Source organism: Amblyraja radiata, chromosome 1 (assembly GCF_010909765.2).
Source record: "Amblyraja radiata isolate CabotCenter1 chromosome 1, sAmbRad1.1.pri, whole genome shotgun sequence".
Taxonomy (NCBI): domain Eukaryota; kingdom Metazoa; phylum Chordata; class Chondrichthyes; order Rajiformes; family Rajidae; genus Amblyraja; species Amblyraja radiata.
Genome location: NC_045956.1, coordinates 8,690,828 through 8,708,490, shown reverse-complemented (window position 1 = coordinate 8,708,490; position 17,663 = coordinate 8,690,828). Strand labels below are relative to the sequence as shown.

Below are 17,663 nucleotides of genomic sequence, written 5' to 3'. Positions count from 1 at the left end.
ATCATCAAAGGCGCCCAGAACGGTGATAATTCTATACACTATTTATCCCTTTAGTGACTGTATAACTACAATTACTTCAGGTCTATTGAATGGACTGAGGAAGTTAAGGACATTTTCTTTATGTTGTTGCAAAGGAATGTTGTAACCTTTAAAATCACACTGTCTTTTGTTCCACGTTCTTTAATCTGACCTCTGCTGCTCCAGAGGTAGACAAAAATGCTGGAGAAACTCAGCGGGTAAGGCAACATCTATGGAGCGAAGGAATAGGTGACGTTTAGGGTCGAGACCCTTCTTCTGCTTCTCCCCCATGGAATTGCAAATCCCACCATACAGTGTCCCTCCGCTGGTTTCCAGACTTTGCATGGAAATGAGTGACTGCAGTCTGAGCTGCTTCTTCCTGAGTTGCTAGCCACATGCAGACTTTAATAGACACTAGACAATAGGTGCAGGAGTAGGCCAAATTATCCTTCGAGCCAGCACCACCATTCAATGTGATCATGGCTGATCATCCCCAATCAGTACCCCGTTCCTGCCTTCTCCCCATATCCCCTGACTCCGCTATTTTTAAGCCAAATCTAGCTCTCTCTTGAAAGCATCCAGAGAACCTGCCTCCACCGCCCTCTGAGGCAGAGAATTCCACAGACTCACCACTCTATGTGAGAAAAAGTGTTTCCTCGTCTCTGTTCTAAATGGCTTACTCCTCATTCTTAAACTGTGGCCCCTGGTTCTGGATTCCCCCAACATTTCCTGCCTCTAGCGTGTCCAAGCCCTTAACAATCTTATATGTTTCAATGAGATCTCCTCTCATCCATCTAAACTCCAGAGTGTACAAGCCCAGCTGCTCCATTCTCTCAACATATGACAGTCCCGCCATCCCGAGAATTAACCTTGTATACCTACGCTGCATTCCCTCAATAGCAAGAATGTTGCACTCCCTCAATAGCAAGAATAGGAATAAAATAAAGAATTCTGAAGAGGTAGAATTTCTATTTTTTATTCATGGGACAATACCTCATAGACCACCATATTGCCGTTGAGATAGACAATAGACAGGCAACTGAATTGTTTGCTGTACTGTCCAATAACATGGCAGTGAGCTAGTTTCTTGAATGTAGCAGTCCACCCAGTAATAATAAGGCCACGTTCTCTTACCCTTTCCTCATGAACATAAGTATTAGTTGACAGAAGCCATCCAACAGATGGGATGATGATGTCTTCTGCAAGGTTTTATTGTATGTGGATCCTTAGGTACCAGGGAATCCACTAATATAGCTACAGACACAATAGCAACTACTATAGTTGATGTAAGGAGGCAATATTAGGCTATGATGGTTATGATACAGCTGCCTATTGTTTCTTTTCTGGCATTCAACTGCATTCAGGGCAAGTTGACTTTTCTCCCTGGTAGTCCTCCGATAGCCTTGTTCTGAGCTACCATCTTTTTAGTGTGATGTAATTGCCACAGTTCTCAATGTTGAGAGAGTCTTTTGGTCCTGTTGTGTCCTTTCTCCATGAACAGCAAATATTTAGGTTGGTGTGCATTAGGGGGATGTGCTCAGGTCTTGCTCCACCCTAGCTGGATAATAAAGATGATAGATATTGGAACAGTACAGGACCAGAACAGGCCCCATGGCCCACATGTCTGTGCTGAATATAATGGATGGATCTCGGAGTGCAGGTTAATGGTTCCTTGAAAGTGGAGTTGCAGGTAGAAATGGTGGTCAGAAAAGCGTTCGGCACTTTGACCTTCATCAGTCAGAGTATTGAGTATAGAAGTTGGGGGGTCATGTTGCAGTGTATAAGACGTTGGTGAGGTCGCATTTAGAGTATTGTGTTCAGTTCTGGACACCATGTTATAGGAAAGATGTTGCGAAGCTGGGAGGAGTACAGTGAAGGTGGACACAAAATGCTGGAGTAACTCAGCGGGACAGGCAGCATCTCTGGAGAGAAGGAATGAGTGACGTTTCGGGTCGAGATCCTTCATCAGACCCTTGTTTTTTCAAGAAACAGTGAAAATCTACAAGGATGTTGCCTGGGCTAGAGGGTCTGAGTTATAGGGAGAGGGTGAGTTGGCTGGGGTGCAGGAGGGTGGGGTATGATCCTATTGAGGTGTATAAAATCATGAGAGGAATAGATCGGTTAGATGCACAGAGTCTCTTACCCAGACTGGGTGAATCGAGGATCAGAGGACATAGGTTTAAAGTGAAGGGGAAAAGATTTAATAGGAATTAAAGGGGTAGGTTTTTCACACCAGGGTGGTGGGTGTTTGGAACAAGCTGCCAGAGGAGGTAGTTGAGGCAGGGACTATTCCAACGTTTAAGAAACAGTTAGACAGGTACATGGATAGGGTATGTTTGGAGGGATATGGAACAAACACGGGCAGGTGGGACAAGTGTAGCTGGGACATGTTAGCCAGTGTGGGCAAGTTGGGCCGAGGGGGCCCTGTTTCCACACTGTATGCTGGAGCTGGCAATGTAGATGTATCAGTTGTTTTATGCAGATTCCTCATCTCACAACCATGAAAGAGACTATAACCACTTTGTAAACTGAAAGTTTAGTATGTTTTCTAATATTAAAATAGAAAATGTTGGATATACGCAGCAGGCCATGGAACATCAGTGAGAAGTGAAACAGAGTTAACATTCCAGATCGAAGAAGGTTCTGACGAAGGGTCTTCAATTTGAAATTCTCGCCCTGCAATTGTAGCCTGACCTGCTGAGTATTTCAGCAATTTCTGCTTTTATTTTAAATATTCATCAACAGCAGATTTTATTTTTGTTTTGTTTTGTTTTGTTTTTCACCTGCATGTATTCTGATATTGCATTTATTGCAGAAATTCACGTCCAATGATACTATTTAACTGCACTTTAAAGCCTCCAATTGTGGACAAAATCCTCCCCACTTCTTTTAGAAACATAGAAAATAGGTGCAGGAGTAGGCCATTCGGCCCTTCGAGCCTGCACCGCCATTTAATATAATCATGGCTGATCATCCAACTCAGTAGCAATTTTCAAATATTGTAAAGTGTCTATATCGTCCTCTGCAGTGTCATTGCTTCCCAGGCATCCTAAACTTTTCTCCAGTAGAAAGACTGTCGTGTAATGCCAAAATATTCTTCTTACAGACCCTTCATTGCTGTATCAGGTATCACTCACATTAATTTGTAGTGATTGTCTAATTTCATACTTATACCTCACCATCAAAAATTCAATATGCTTTCCAAATACTTCATAAGAACACAAAACGTAGCAGCAGAAATAAGCCATTTGGCCTATTGAGCATGATCCGCTATTCGATCATGGCTGATCTATTTTTCTTTCTTTTGTAGGTCTTTATACAACAACCTACCTATCATAAATCTCCCTTGCCTGTGGCCATCTGTTGTCGGCCAGAATTTGGCCCATCTCATTTCGCTTCCAGTCTTTTTCGTACAAGAATCTGTCTGAAGAAAGGTTCAGACACAAAATATCACCTATCCATTTTCTCCAGAGATGCTGCCTGACTCGCTGAGTTACTCCAGCATTTTGTGTCTATCTTTGGTATAAACCAGCCTCTGAAGTTCCTTTTTGTCATATGTCTAGGGGACAGACTGCATTAAAGCAGAGGAGGTCGAGGATTCTTAAAATATATGACCGTAGATAAGTTTCCGAGGCCTGATCAAGTACATCCAAAAATATTGTTGCTGGAAAAGAAGTTGCGGGATCCCTGGCTGAGACAGATGCATTGTTGTTAGCTAGTTGGCCCAAGTTGTACCTTAATTTAAGAAGGGCTGCAAAGAAAATCCTAGGAACCATAGACCAGTCGCCTAACATCTGTGATAGGAAAGCTACTGGGGAGGATTCTCAAGGATAAGATTTACATGTATTTGAAAGGAGGCAGGAGAAGATTGGAGATTGTGCGAGATCATGTTTCTCAAATTTGACTGAGTTTTTTAAAGAAGTAATCAAGGAGGTTGATGATTATAGGGCAGAAGGCGTATTCTATCTGGACATCAGCAAGGCTTTTGATAATGTTTCACTTGTAGGCTGTTCTGGAAGGTTAGATCATATGGGGTCTAGGAAGAGATAGCTCATTGGATACATAATTGGCTTGATGATAGGAAACAGCAAGACCCTGGTGAGTATTGTGGAATAGAGGGATCTAGGAGAACAAGTACATGGTTCCCTGAAAGTGATGTCACAAGTAGACATGGTGGTGGAAAAGGTCTTTTGGCATGTTGGCTTTTACCAGTCGGGGTATTGCGAAGAGACATTGTGATATTATGTTGCAATTGTATAAGACATTGGCGAGACTGCTCTTGAAGCATTATTTCAGTCTTGATCTCATTTAAATGACATTTGGATAGGAGAGGTTTAGGGGGATATGGCCCAAATACTGACAAGTAGGACCTTAAATAGGGCATCTTGGTCCTTCTGGATGTTGGGCTGAAGGGCCTGTTTCCGTGCTGTATGACTCAAATTGTCTTTTTAACATCAATAAACAGCCCTTTTCCTAAACACAGTGGTGGATTTAAAGTTTTAAACTCAGTTTAAATGTTTAATATCTGTCTGTACAAGAAATACATGACTCATCAACCATACTACATTGCTCTTGCCATTTTCAGCAAAGCACCCAGACTACCTGGGCAAGAAATAACTTGAAAGGATGATTCAAGTTTACTCAATAGTTTAGGTTAAACATCTCTCTCATAAAAACTGTACAAATATCTACTTTCTACATCCTCTCGATGTGTTTTACAGAATGCGGCAAAATAACTTTGTAGAAGGCCTTTCGGGATGAGTTTAATTAGGTGTTGGGCATATAACACTTTTCTAATCTAAAAAATAAAGCGTTGCGTATTTTAAATAATGTAATTACACATTAAAATTGGAATATCTTGTCATTTTCATCAGGTACTCAGCAACTGAATTTTATGCTTTTATGTTTCCTCAAAGAATATGGTATAGTGTAAAATCTGTGAATACAGTACCAGCTTGGTTAGATGGCATAAAATGGACAATAGATACTGGTGAATTCAAGGTTGGCCGAGATGTCCTCTGTATTGCCATGATGCAGGACCAAGTGCTCAATTCATATTGCCCTGATCACTTGCTGCCATCCTGATTTGGGCACTCAGTGGATATTTTTAAGGCAGAGATACTGTAAATAGATTCTTGATTAGTACAGGTGTCAGAGGTTATGGGGAGAAGGCAAGAGAATGGGGTTAGGAGGGAGAGATGCCCTAATGATTGCATGAGGGCATTAGCCCAATGATTCCAATCAGCCACGATTGAATGGCGTAGATGATGGGTTGAATGCCCTAATTCTAATCCTATCCCTTATGACCTTATGACCTGCCACCCCCTTAATCCTGTTCCTCTGTCAGTTCAGCTGCTCTCTCTGAAGTGTCAGTTACTATGGCATGCTAGTGTGTGAAGTGCCAGAGCACCAAGATTTTACTGTAACACATAAACAACTGTGTGGTTGAGTTCATTATCTGGCACATGAAGGGAAAGTGGCAGCATATTCTGTCTGGTTGTTGCAACTGTTGCTAAATCTGAGGCAGATTCAGACTTGCCAAAAAGTCTCATGTGTTAATTGAACGGCTATATGTTTTTCCAAATCTGCATCAATTTGCACTTTTGAAACAGTCTGCCACTTAATACTCTTGCGGCTCCTCTGAAAGTATCCATTAAAGTGAAGATATTGACATATATGGGGAAATAATTAAAGAACGATTGTGCATTTATGATTGGTAGCAGTTAAACTTTGTCCTGTTTACACAAAGCCTCTAATTGCATGTCAAAAACCAATGATGTTTCCATTTTTCTTGTGCATACTAGGGTGATAGATTGCAAATTCCTCGGGGTACATATCTCGGAGGATTTGTCCTGGTCCCTCAACACCTCCAAGCGGATCAAAAAGGCACAGCAGCGCCTTTACTTCCTGAGGAGGCTCAAGAAAGCCCACCTGTCCCCCCAGATACTGACCAACTTCTACCGCTGTACCATCGAGAGCATCCTGACCACCTGCTTCACGGTATGGTACAGCAGCTGCACTGTTGCGGACAGGAAGGCACTACAACGGGTGGTGAAAACCGCGCAGCACATCATCGGTGCCCCGCTCCCTGCCATGGATGCCCTCCACCGAAAACGGTGTCTGAGACGGGCTGGGAAGATCATTAAAGACCCCTCCCACCCCAACCATGGACTGTTTGCCCTCCTCCCATCAGGGAGACGGTACAGGAGCCTCAGGTCTCGTACCAGCAGGATGAGGAACAGCTTCTACAATTATACCATCACATTGCTGAACTCGGAGTCCCGCCGATAGATTTCTCCGGTCCCTCCGTCCCCATTGTTTAATTATTCTGTATTTTTGATTATTCTGTATCTTCTTTTTTTTTAATTTCTATATTGCACTACTACTACGGACTGACGCAAAACTACATTTCGTTGTACCCATACTCAGTATTTGTGCAATGACATTAAAGTTGAATTGAATTGAATTGAATTAGCTAATGCATAAGGCGATAAATGACATTAGGTATTGTGTAAGAATCGCAATAAAGTTAGAATATCAATCATAATTCATGATATCTTGGATTTTTAGTTTTAGTTTTAGATACAGTGCGGAAACAGGCCCTTCCGCCCACCGAGTCCAGACCGATCAGCGATCACCCCACAGTAATACTATCCTACACACACTAGGGTCAATTTACATTTATACCAAGCCAATTAACCTACAAACCTGTACATCTTTGGAGTGTGGGTGGAAACCGAAGATCTCAGAGAAAACCCACGCAGGTCACAGTGACAACGTACAAACTCTGTACAGACAACACCCGTAGTCAGAATCGATCCCGGGACTCTGGCGTTGTAAGGCAGCAACTCTACCGCTGCGCCACCGTGCCGCACCTTTGGTGTGCTATCAATGCCAATGCAGTATCAATGATTCAGTGTTGTCCTTTCCTAATGTTGACAATTAAAGAATAGTATTGAAATCAAACAGAAACCAAGGTAATTTGTAAATTTTGCCTTCATGTTCAGTTTCTACTGAAGCCATTGATTTGATTGCATTATGGTTCTTTGGCTGCTCATTATCTCACTCAGATTACCATTTTGTCTGAGCCTTGAGTCAGCAATCAGTAATCACTGCAATAGTAGTGGCTAAAGGGTCTGTCCCACCAGCATGCGACTGCATGCGGCCAGCGCGACCTAACGTGGTCGCTTGAGCCGTACGGCCTCGCGGGGCCGGTCCCACTTCGATCGCCGGAGGCGTATGGAGTTGTGCGGGTCTGGACCCGACATCGCGCGGGGCTCCGAAAAACTGACACTGTCCAAAAATTCCCGCAGCCGCATTGAGGCCGTACGCAGCATCTCGACGTTGTACGCAGTGTCTTGACGGCATACGCCTAGCGCGTGGCGTTGCGCAATGACGTCACCGCCCGGAGTGCCGTTGCGTGATGATGTGACCACCCGACGCCGTGCAACGTCCAAATTCAGTCCGCCCGCCTCCTGCCCAGCTGATTGGTGAGTTTGATGTCGGGACCAACCCCGCACAAACTCCATACGCCTCCACGTTTGGAAGTGGGACCGGCCCCGCGAGGCCGTACGCCTCAAGCCACCACGTTTGGTCGCGCTAGACGCATGCAATCGCATGCTGGTGGGACAGGCCCTTTAACCTGATTTTATACTCATTCCATCTTCAGCATGCACATCTTCAACCTGGTGTAATGGACTCAGGAAATCCTGGTATATTATCTCCTTCTAAATCTGAGGAATTTGAGTGATCTGCCATTAGTTAATTAATGTAAGATTAGTTAAATAAACTCAGACTGGAAATTAATACAAATAATCCTCCCTACAGCATAAATGGCAGCTAATTACTGGATAAATATGTTGTATTGAGGTATTTTTTTTAACTTTAAGCAGTAGCGTATGAATAAATAGCTAGAATATTTGTAGCCATATCAAGCTTTCATACACATAGCTAACAGATATTTTCCTACTTACCTAATAACGCCAACAGTCCCATAACAGTGAGCACTGGTTTGCGAATCATCTGTACATGTGGTGGTTTTGTATTGTTCATCTGAAATCTGGCAGTAAGGGTCCGCTGTGTAAAGTAGTTTGGGTGGTAGTTCAGGAAGGCATTATCATTGCTAAGCAATGTAAAATTGATGGTGCTCTCTGGATTTGCAATTAGTAAATTCTGATGCTGTGATATTACCTAGAAGAAAGCAGGAACATATTGAACTTTTTAATAACTTACTAGATTTTTAACTGTTAATTAGAAATGGAAAAGCATGCAGGAAACCTGCAACAAGGTTCCTTGTGTGATAAAGTAAATCTTGGTATAAGAGTGACCTCAGTGGTTTTCTTCCAATTTATATTTGAAGGAATAGTGTGGGTGAGGGTCAAACCTCCTCTCTAAACACCAGTGTATTCCATAGCCATTTTATGACTAGATCTTAACAAACAGTGTGGCCCTTTGCCATGTGGCACTTATGACTCATTGAATTTAAAATAATCACTTAAAGGGAGCTTGTTTATGAACATTAATGAGAATAAAGATTTTCTCAAGCAGTTCAAAACCAGATGTTGCTATGATTAATTGACCTTAAATCTTCAAACACTGAACATTCATCACCAACACATTTGGAGGTGTAGACGGTAAACAAATGGGCTTCCCTGGTGCGATAGCAACAGAGGTCTACGTGAGCATTAAGGGCTTGTCCCACTTGGACGACCTAATCCACGAGAAGACCCTAGACGAGTTGAAAAAAAGTCAAAGTCGTGTTGACTCGCTGAAGTAAAAGACTTCCCAAGACTATGTCTACGACCTCCTACGACTATGTCTACGACCTCCTACGACCATGCTGCGAGTATGAGTCAAGGGCAAACTCGGCAGAGGTCGCTAATTAAGTCGTGAAAGTGGGACAGGGGCTTTAAACAGCAGAAGCAGCAACTTCCCTTGTTAGGCAGTTCCTTGGGGTCGAGGGTGACCTAATTCCATTCCATTTCTGTGGGTTGTGAGATGGCTGCTGAAACCAAGATGTTACAAAGCCACAAGTGGGGCTTCATGTGAGGCCATGTGAGTAGTTTGCTAGGTGGGGTGCTCGAGGTTCTCAGTGCCATCTCAAATGTTCCTTTTCCATTTTGAGCACCCTTGAGCCAGGGATGCCCAGAGGTTGATGGAGATGTTGCACCTTTTCAAGAAGGCTTTGAGAATATCCTTACATCATTTTCTCTGTCCACCTGAATATCTTTTTGATGTAACAAAACTTGGAAGAGAATGTCTGTTTGGGTAGTCAGCAGTCATGTATGATGTGGTCTACCAGTCGGAGCTCATCAGACCATCAATGCTGAGGATGTTGGCTTGGAGACGATACTGAAAGTAGATTACTTATCCAGTCAACGATTTGGACAACTTTGCAAACAACACTAGAGATGTCAATCCAATGCTTTGCGGTGTCTGCTTTTTGTTTTCTGTATCTTTGAGGCACACAGGCGGGCAGGAAGGCAGCTCATGTTAGACCATCCTGATCTTCAAACTCTCTTTTCCTCAGGTGCCAATGACCATGCTAATGCATTGAAGGTGATGATTAATTTCATCATCAATGCCTACATTTGTTTAGAGGTGCAAGAAATAGTCCATGCCTTCCATGGTCTCATGGTGATCCGTTAGTGATAGGTGGCATTGATAGACTGCAGGCAGGTTGGTAGGGAACCTTTGTTTTATTATATTAAGTGTAAGTCCCATACACTTGAAGCACGTCGACAGGGAGCCTGAGTTCACCTCAGAATTTGTCCACACACACACGCATCATCTGTGTACTGCTGTTTGATGACTGAGTTGGAACAACTTTGGTTCAGGGGCAGAGCCAGAAATGTAATGGAATAAGCGCTGCTGAAGACCCCAGACCAAAGTATTAGATCAAAACTTTGCCTGACCTGCTGAGTAGTTTCTGTTTTATTTATCGTCTGCTTTTGTACGCCAATACAAACGCAGTTTGGTTGGTGTTACTTAAACACCCAATTTACAACCAACTAGCAGAGGCATAGTTGTAGTGCAATGTTTTCTTCTTTTTTCTTTTTATTTATTTATTTATTTATTAGAAGTACAATAAGTTACAGTAATACTTTTAAATTATTGACTATTTTATTTTTTCTTTCCTGTAAAGCACCTTGAATTGCTCTTTGCACGAATGGTGCTATACAAATAAATTTGCCTTGCCTTGCCTTGCCTTACACACCACATATATCTTATTACATTTGTTGTACCCCTTTATTTTTTGAGCTTTAAGAAAGATAGAAATAAAGGAAGTAAGGAAAGTGAGAGTCGTGATAGTGCGAAAAAGTGTTGGAAAAAAAAGCCCATTAGAAAGAGAGTTAGAGAAGAAAGTTAAGAAATAGGTCCTAGAAAAGAGAGAAAGAAAGAGAACAGTTGCTCTATTCTAAAAAACTACGCAAAAAGGGATATACCAACCATATTTTTCATCCCCCGTTACCAGATCCTGGCACCATTTATTTTTTAAATTACTGTTGCACCTTATACTTGTAGTAAGTCCATAAATGTAGACCACGTCTTTTGGAAGTGGTCTGCTAGTGTAATGTTTTCAGTGCAATCTAATTTCTAGGCCTATGTTTGTATGAGTGTTAACTTGGATAATGCTTTAAAACATACACTTGATTGTGTTATGCAATTAAATTCCTGCCATTATATTGCAATGCAGACATCATTTAATCATACCGTCTGAGAATTTTAATGACTACTATGTGCAGCCAATGCTATATGAATTGCTGATTGGCTACACATATCAGAATATAGGCTCACTTAGCCTATATCTTGGGGGGGGGGGTTGAGACCGCGTGGGGGGGGGGCTTGTGACCGCGTGGGTTTTTTTCTGGGTGCTTTGGTTTCCTCCCACATACCAAAGACGTGCAGGTTTGTAGGTTTATTGGCTTCTGTAAATTGTCCCTAATGTGTAGAATAAAGCTAGTGAATGGGTGATCGTCGGTCAGAGTGGACTTGGTGGGACAAAGGGCCTGTTTCCACACTTTATCTCTAAACTAAACTAAAACTAAGATGCTTTTTTGCACTAATCTTATATTCTCTGGAATATATTGCCTCTCAAACTAACAACAATTTAGTTTTAATTTAAAAATTTTCAGGTTCTGCCATGATCATCCTACACATTTCTTGAACTTTTTAAATGATTGACATGATGTGGGCAATGTTGTCGATCTCTGGTTTTCCTTGAAAAGATGATGGGAAGCCAACTTCCTCAGATGCCACAGTTCTGGTGAAGGTATTGTCTGAGTGTTGTTGGGTAACGTTCTGGAATTTTGATCCACCAACATCCAAGGAATCTGGAGTATTGCGTACAGTTTTGGTCTCCTAATTTGAGGAAGGACATTCTTGTGATTGAGGCAGTGCAGCGTAGGTTTACGATATTGATCCCTGGGATGGTGGGACTGTCATATGAGGAACGATTGAAAAGACTAGGCTTGTATTCACTGGAGTTTAGAAGGATGAAGGGGCATCTTATAGAAACATATGAAATTATAAAAGGACTGGACAATCTAGATGCAGGAAAAATGTTCCCAATGTTGGGCGAGTCCAGAAGCAGGGGCCACATTCTTAGAATAAAGGGGAGGCCATTTAAGACTGAGATGAGAAAAAACGTTTTCACCCTGAGAGTTGTGAATTTGTGGAATTCCCTGCCACAGAAGCCAAATCACTGGATGGATTTAAGAGAGAGTTAGATAGAGCTATAGGGGCTTGTGGAATCAAGGGATATGGGGAGAAGGCAGGCACGGGTTATTGATTGGGGACGATCAGCCATGATCACAATGAATGGCGGTGCTGGCTCGAAGGTCCGAATGGCTCCTCCTGCACCTATTTTCTATGTTTCTATGAATGGCGACATGTTTCCAGGCGAGAACACTATATATGCAGGATAGAACTGCAGACGTTGGTTTAAATCGAAGATAGACACAAAAAGCTGGAGTAATTCAGCGGGTCAGACAACATCTCTGGAGAAAAGGAATAGGTGACGTTTCGGCTCCCGAAACGTCACCCATTCCTTTTCTCTGGGGAACACTATATACTTTGAAGAGGAAGTCACAGGTTTTGTTGCTCCCACATGCCTGATGCCCTTGTCAATCTTGGTGGTAACATTTGCAGGTTTGGGAGGTGCTGTCTGACCAACATCTGTGAGTTACTGCAGTGCATTTTGTAGAAGGCCTCAGTTCACTAGAAAGAGTGAATGCTCAGACGGTGGATGGGGTGTCAATAAGGCAGGCTACTTTGCCTTGAACAGGGTTTGATGACGTTGAAGAATTTTGAATTGAATCCTTTATTTGTCATTCAGACCTTTCGGTCTGAACGAAATGCTGTTGCCTGCAGCCATACATGTAATAATAACAACACACAATAAACACAAATTAACATCCACCACAGTGAGTTCATCAAACACCTCCTCACTGTGATGAAGGCAAAAGTCTTAGAGTTACTGTCTCTTCCCTCCTATTCTCCCTCTGCGCTGAGGCGATACCCCACCGGGCGTGCTCATCCAGATGCACTCATCCAGGCAAGAATATTCCATCACACTAGTTGCTCGAACTTTGTAGGTTGTGGGTACGCTTTCAGACATCAGGAGGTTAGTTACTCACGCAGGGCACACGGTTGATCTTCTACTTAGCATTCTATTGGACTCAGTGCATTATAACCATGTCTAACTGGAGAAGTTCAGGTGATAGTGTTTTATCTATATAATGGGATGAAAGTCCAGTTATCTGAGGGAGATAGCAGGCAAGAATAATGCTGTACACATGGAGTTCCATGCTTTCTAATGAATCTCTGTAGTTTCAAAGAGGTTAGTGGAAGCCAGATTAAAGGGGGTATATAAAGAGGAAATTGATAGGTTTTTAAAAAGATCAGTGAATTGAGTGCTTTGGAAATGGGCACAGAAGATGAGATCCAATCAGCAAATAAACTATACATGATTATAATCAAGTCGTCCACAGTGTGCAGATACAGGAAAAATGTTTACTGCAAGATAAACTCCAGTAAATGCCCATAAAAGATAGACCGTGGATCTCCAATGAGGTGGATGGTAGGTCAGACTTTATTGGACCTTTGATCGAACCTGTATCCACCTATCACTTGCCGGGCTTTGTCCTGCCCCCATCTCTTTTCCAGCTTTCTGCGTCCTTACTACAATCAATCTGACCCGAAACATCATTTATCCATGTTCTCCAGTATCAGCCGATGTTGATTAGGCAATAGGCACTGATTATGACATGACTTGGACATCACAATGACAATAATAATGAAAGAACATTCAGTTCAGATGTTACCCACTCTGGGTCAATTGGCATTATTACTTCTCTATTGTGATTTCAGTGCAGATATTGCAGTACGACCTAATCCCTCCCTATCTCTCCCTAATCCCTCCCTATCTCTCCCTAATCCCTCCCTATCTCTTTTCCGTTTGGCTTAATTGTAGGTGCTTTTCTTTGCAATCACCCTTCTCCATGCATTTACTGTGCAGTATGAGACCTCTGTATGTGGCCTTATGGCATGTGGGGTAATTTCAATAAATCTTCAGTGGAATTGTCTTTTGTTCAAATTTGCAGCATTTTGCTGACAGACGTTTAGGTGTCTGAAAACATTGTCTAGACCATGACAATACCACCATTGCTCCCAAAGTCAGACAGTAATCAATCTGCTCTTTGTTGCTGTGCTTACATTGCAGGTTATTCCATTAAATTTGGAAAACTTACATAAATAGTTGAATACCTGTGCATTTAAAAAAATATATTTCACACGCATTACTGTTAAACTTATTTTATTATAGTCTGCAACGTCAGACAATCTTCCATTTAGCATTAAAAACCAGATAATTTACAAAAGTGAGACACATCTCAGTTCAGGCAAACAGGCAAAAAATACTTGAAACAGCAATTGAAACCTCGCAGACTCGTATAAAACAAATTGTTTTTTCAATCTGCTGTCAACTAATTAATTTCAATTCTCATTCCACTCACTTAACGGGCAATTTAAATTCAAACCCTTTTGAATTTTTATCACAGCAAAAAAAATACTGCTCATTTTATTTCGATTATTGACAAGAAGTTAAGGAGCATTCTCTTATCTTTCCCTCTTAAAACTTATTTATGATAAGAATTTTTAGCATGGTATTACTTCAATTATTTTGACCCTCACACGTATTGGTTCACACGAATGATTGCACTCCCTGCATTTGGAATGGGGTCAGTGTTGGTTGAGTTAGAGAGGGAGTAAAGAAATGGTGGTGTCGGGATGTTGATGATCTCTTACATTGATACAAATACATCGATAGATGCTCCTGAACAGATCATCAGTGATGTAACCTGGGGTCATTGGGTGTTTCGGATCTTTCAACATCAGACACCCTCACCCAGGCGACCCAGCTGTGGTTGATCAGACCACGGCATTCGCTCCTCCCCATGGACCTCCTCTCCTGATCCAGAGCCATCTCGAGGCCTTCTCCGCTGCCTCTGTGGTGTTTTTGATGGCCCTTCTCTTCGCCACTCCGTTGATGCCCAGTGCATTCAAGGCTTTGTAGAGCGATTGCCCTGCAAAACCTCTGCAGCCAACCTCGATGGGCATACACCTTGCCTTCCAGCCCTGCTTGCGGCAGTCTATGACCAGTTCTTCATATTTGACCATCTTCCTCTCGTGGGCCTCCTCCAGACGGTCCTCCCACGGCACTGTCAGTTCCAACAAGACGATGTTTTGGTCGCCTCTGAGACCAGGAGGATATCTGGCCTCAGGGTGGTCGTGGCAATGTGCTGTGGGAACTTCAGCTGTTTCACCAGGTCTACGGAAAGCTGCCAGTCCTGACGGATTCCTGGCTGCTGTGGTTCTTGGCAGCTGCACTCCGGCCTTCACGAAGGTGATCATCTGGGTGGTGGGGCGTTCTCGTCTGCAGCTGCTGATTCTGATGGCTGATGACTGCATGCTGATGGCTTCTGCACATGAACATCCCCAAATTGATAAAAAAATACTTTGACAATCTTCTCTTCAAATACATGTTTAATTTAGTCTATCAGCAAAGTGATTCACTGCACTTTTGCTACTATGGACGGAAAATTCTTTGCAAATGGCTTCTTTTTTACGACAGTCTGATAATGAATAAATGGAGACCATGCTGTCCTGAGAATGTTATCAGCAGAAAAGTAATGTGAAAACATTGCACATATTTCATTCATTTGCGAACATTTTATGAATAAAATAAAATAATGTACACAGCAGGCAGAGCCGCAATGAATGGATTGCTACTGGATTTCTACTATTCATATTTTTCTTTGCACATCTCTCTGAAAACAATCCCTTTTTTTTCCAAAGCAGTAGTTATAATCCTTTGTCAAAACAAAAATGTCATTAGTGTAACTGGATATGAGCATATCAAAGTCCTTTGTACAAGTGCTGTCTGCCTTTTTTCATTACTCTGTGTGATTTTTCTCTATAATTTTGCTGGCTCTTGTAAACATCTGTTAGACCTCCCACAGTTTCTGTGATTTAACAAAGCAGTGCCTTCATACAGAGGAAAGACGTCCAGCATTTATGCTAGTTACATCGATACATTGACAACAGGTGCAGGAGTAGGCCATTTGGCCCTTCAAGCCAACAACCGCCATTCAATGTGATCATGGCTGATCACCCACAATCAGTACCCCGTTCCTGCCTTCTCCCCATATCCCCTTGTTTCCGCAAGCCCTAAGAGCTCTATCTAACTCTCTTTTGAATGCATCCAGTGATTTTCACGAGCTATTGATACAGGATCAGAAAGGATGGTATTCTCAAGAGTTGATAAACTGGATAAAAATAACTTGGTTAAAAATAACAAACAATAGGGAAGTATTGCACTATCTGCGTTCATTATAGGGTAACAATAATAGATAAGGAGATATACGAACACATTCAGATACATCCTTCAGAAAAAAAGGAAGAATTCTAAAGTAGCAATAATATGGTGTAATTGAATACTACAATTATCCAAATATAAAATGGGAAAATAATAGAGAAAGGGGGAAATAAGGTGATAGGTTCCTTCAAGTTGTATGAGGCAACTTTTTTTATCAATATATTTATGGTCTGGCAAGAAGCAAGCAATGTTGGAGATACTGATAGTGTAAAACGTCCCAGAAGGAGTGACGAGTGCACTTATGGACATATTTTACACAACGTCTCAAAGATGAACCAGTGCAGAATGTAGGAAGTGTGATCACAATATCTTTAGCTTTTGGTTAATTATCTCTCAGGACAGGGAACATCAAACGAGAATATATTTAACTGTAGAAGGGCTAATTTCAATGCTTAAAATGGGAGTTTCTGCAGGTGGATTGGAATATTGTAATTAAAGATGGGTAATTAAGAGAGCAATAAGCAGACCTTCAAATAGGCAATAGTTCCGGTATAGATTCAATGCATCCCCAGCAGAGAGAAAAGAAAGGCATCCAAAGTAGGAACTTCTTGAATGATCAAAATTAAATAGAAAAAGGCTTACATTTATCAATGTTAAGCACAGTACTGTAGAAAACAACACTGAATACAATAAATGCAAAGGAGAACTGAAAATGGAAACTAAGGGGATGTGACGATGCCAATGTTTTGATGTTTTGAGTGCTAGATTGTTTGATAATAATAGAAAACGGGCATTCAAAGGAGATCCTCTCGTAAATAAGGACAGCACAGCCAACATACTGAGTGAATACTTTGCAATCTAGTTCAAAGAAGAGGATGCATTGAAAAGAAGGGAGTAATGATAGAAAAGAAAGAAGACAGATTGGCCAGACACCGTCTTGCACTTTGAATGTTGGATCAACATCAGAGGTCTAGAGATATACACATGAGTTCTGAGCAGCTGGGATTACATCCCATCAGCATTAAACTGATAGTAGGTAAACCTTTAAAATCAATAATCTAAATGCCTTTTGGTAAAGTGTGGTGTAATAAGTAACTAGCTGCGTGAATTTGTTATAGACTAATAGGGCTTTCCTTTTTACTTTGTATTACAAGGCCTGAAGAGATTAGAGAAATGGGGCGTGTTCCCATGTAGAAAGACGTCCTTTTGCTCCACAATGGGTAAAGATATTAAGGTCGACCAAGCTCCTGTCCTGTTTGGCTTTAGAGAAGATGACCTAGAGCAAATCCTAGTCACTCTTTAGGGATTCTAGAGGAAGTGCCTGAGGAGGTGCCAATCCCTCAAGGACCTGCTTAACCACCATATTGATTATCTGACGTTGCTCTGCTGGAACTGAAGTGATGCCATCAATATTTTCCAATGTCTAGCTGTCTATTTGTCCTATCTAATAAATATTCAACAGCTGAACAAATCATGGCTACTTTCCATGTGTTGGTAGCTGGTGTTGACAGAGGCTGCACAGGTCCACATAACCCTCCATAGTCTCTCATTTGAAGCTTTAATTTCCCACCCTGTACATACCATCACCAGCCCCTGCACTGGAGAAGGTAGGCTGGAGAAATATGTGGCTTTGTGCTCTGCCGTGGATGTGCTACATTGATTGATTCTGGATCCCAGCAGAACAGACCATAAGTAAAGGGCTAATTGCAGATTTACAGCTCCCTGCTAATTTACAAGATACAAGATACACTTATTTGTCACATGTGCC

The 17,663-nt window shown here is 41.9% G+C and overlaps 1 protein-coding gene across 2 annotated transcripts in view; it reads right to left on the bottom strand.

Annotated features, from left to right (window-relative positions):
- The window catches only part of LOC116970725 (alpha-L-iduronidase-like), a 74,788-nt gene that overhangs the window by 35,768 nt on the left and 21,357 nt on the right, over nucleotides 1-17,663 (bottom strand). For both annotated transcript variants that reach the window (XR_004411300.1, XM_033017211.1), the window contains exon 6: nucleotides 7,992-8,208. Coding sequence is in view for 1 of the 2 variants with exons in the window: in XM_033017211.1 (XP_032873102.1) it covers nucleotides 7,992-8,208 (217 nt within the window). In the remaining variant the exon portion in view is untranslated. The remainder of the gene's footprint in view (nucleotides 1-7,991; nucleotides 8,209-17,663) is intronic.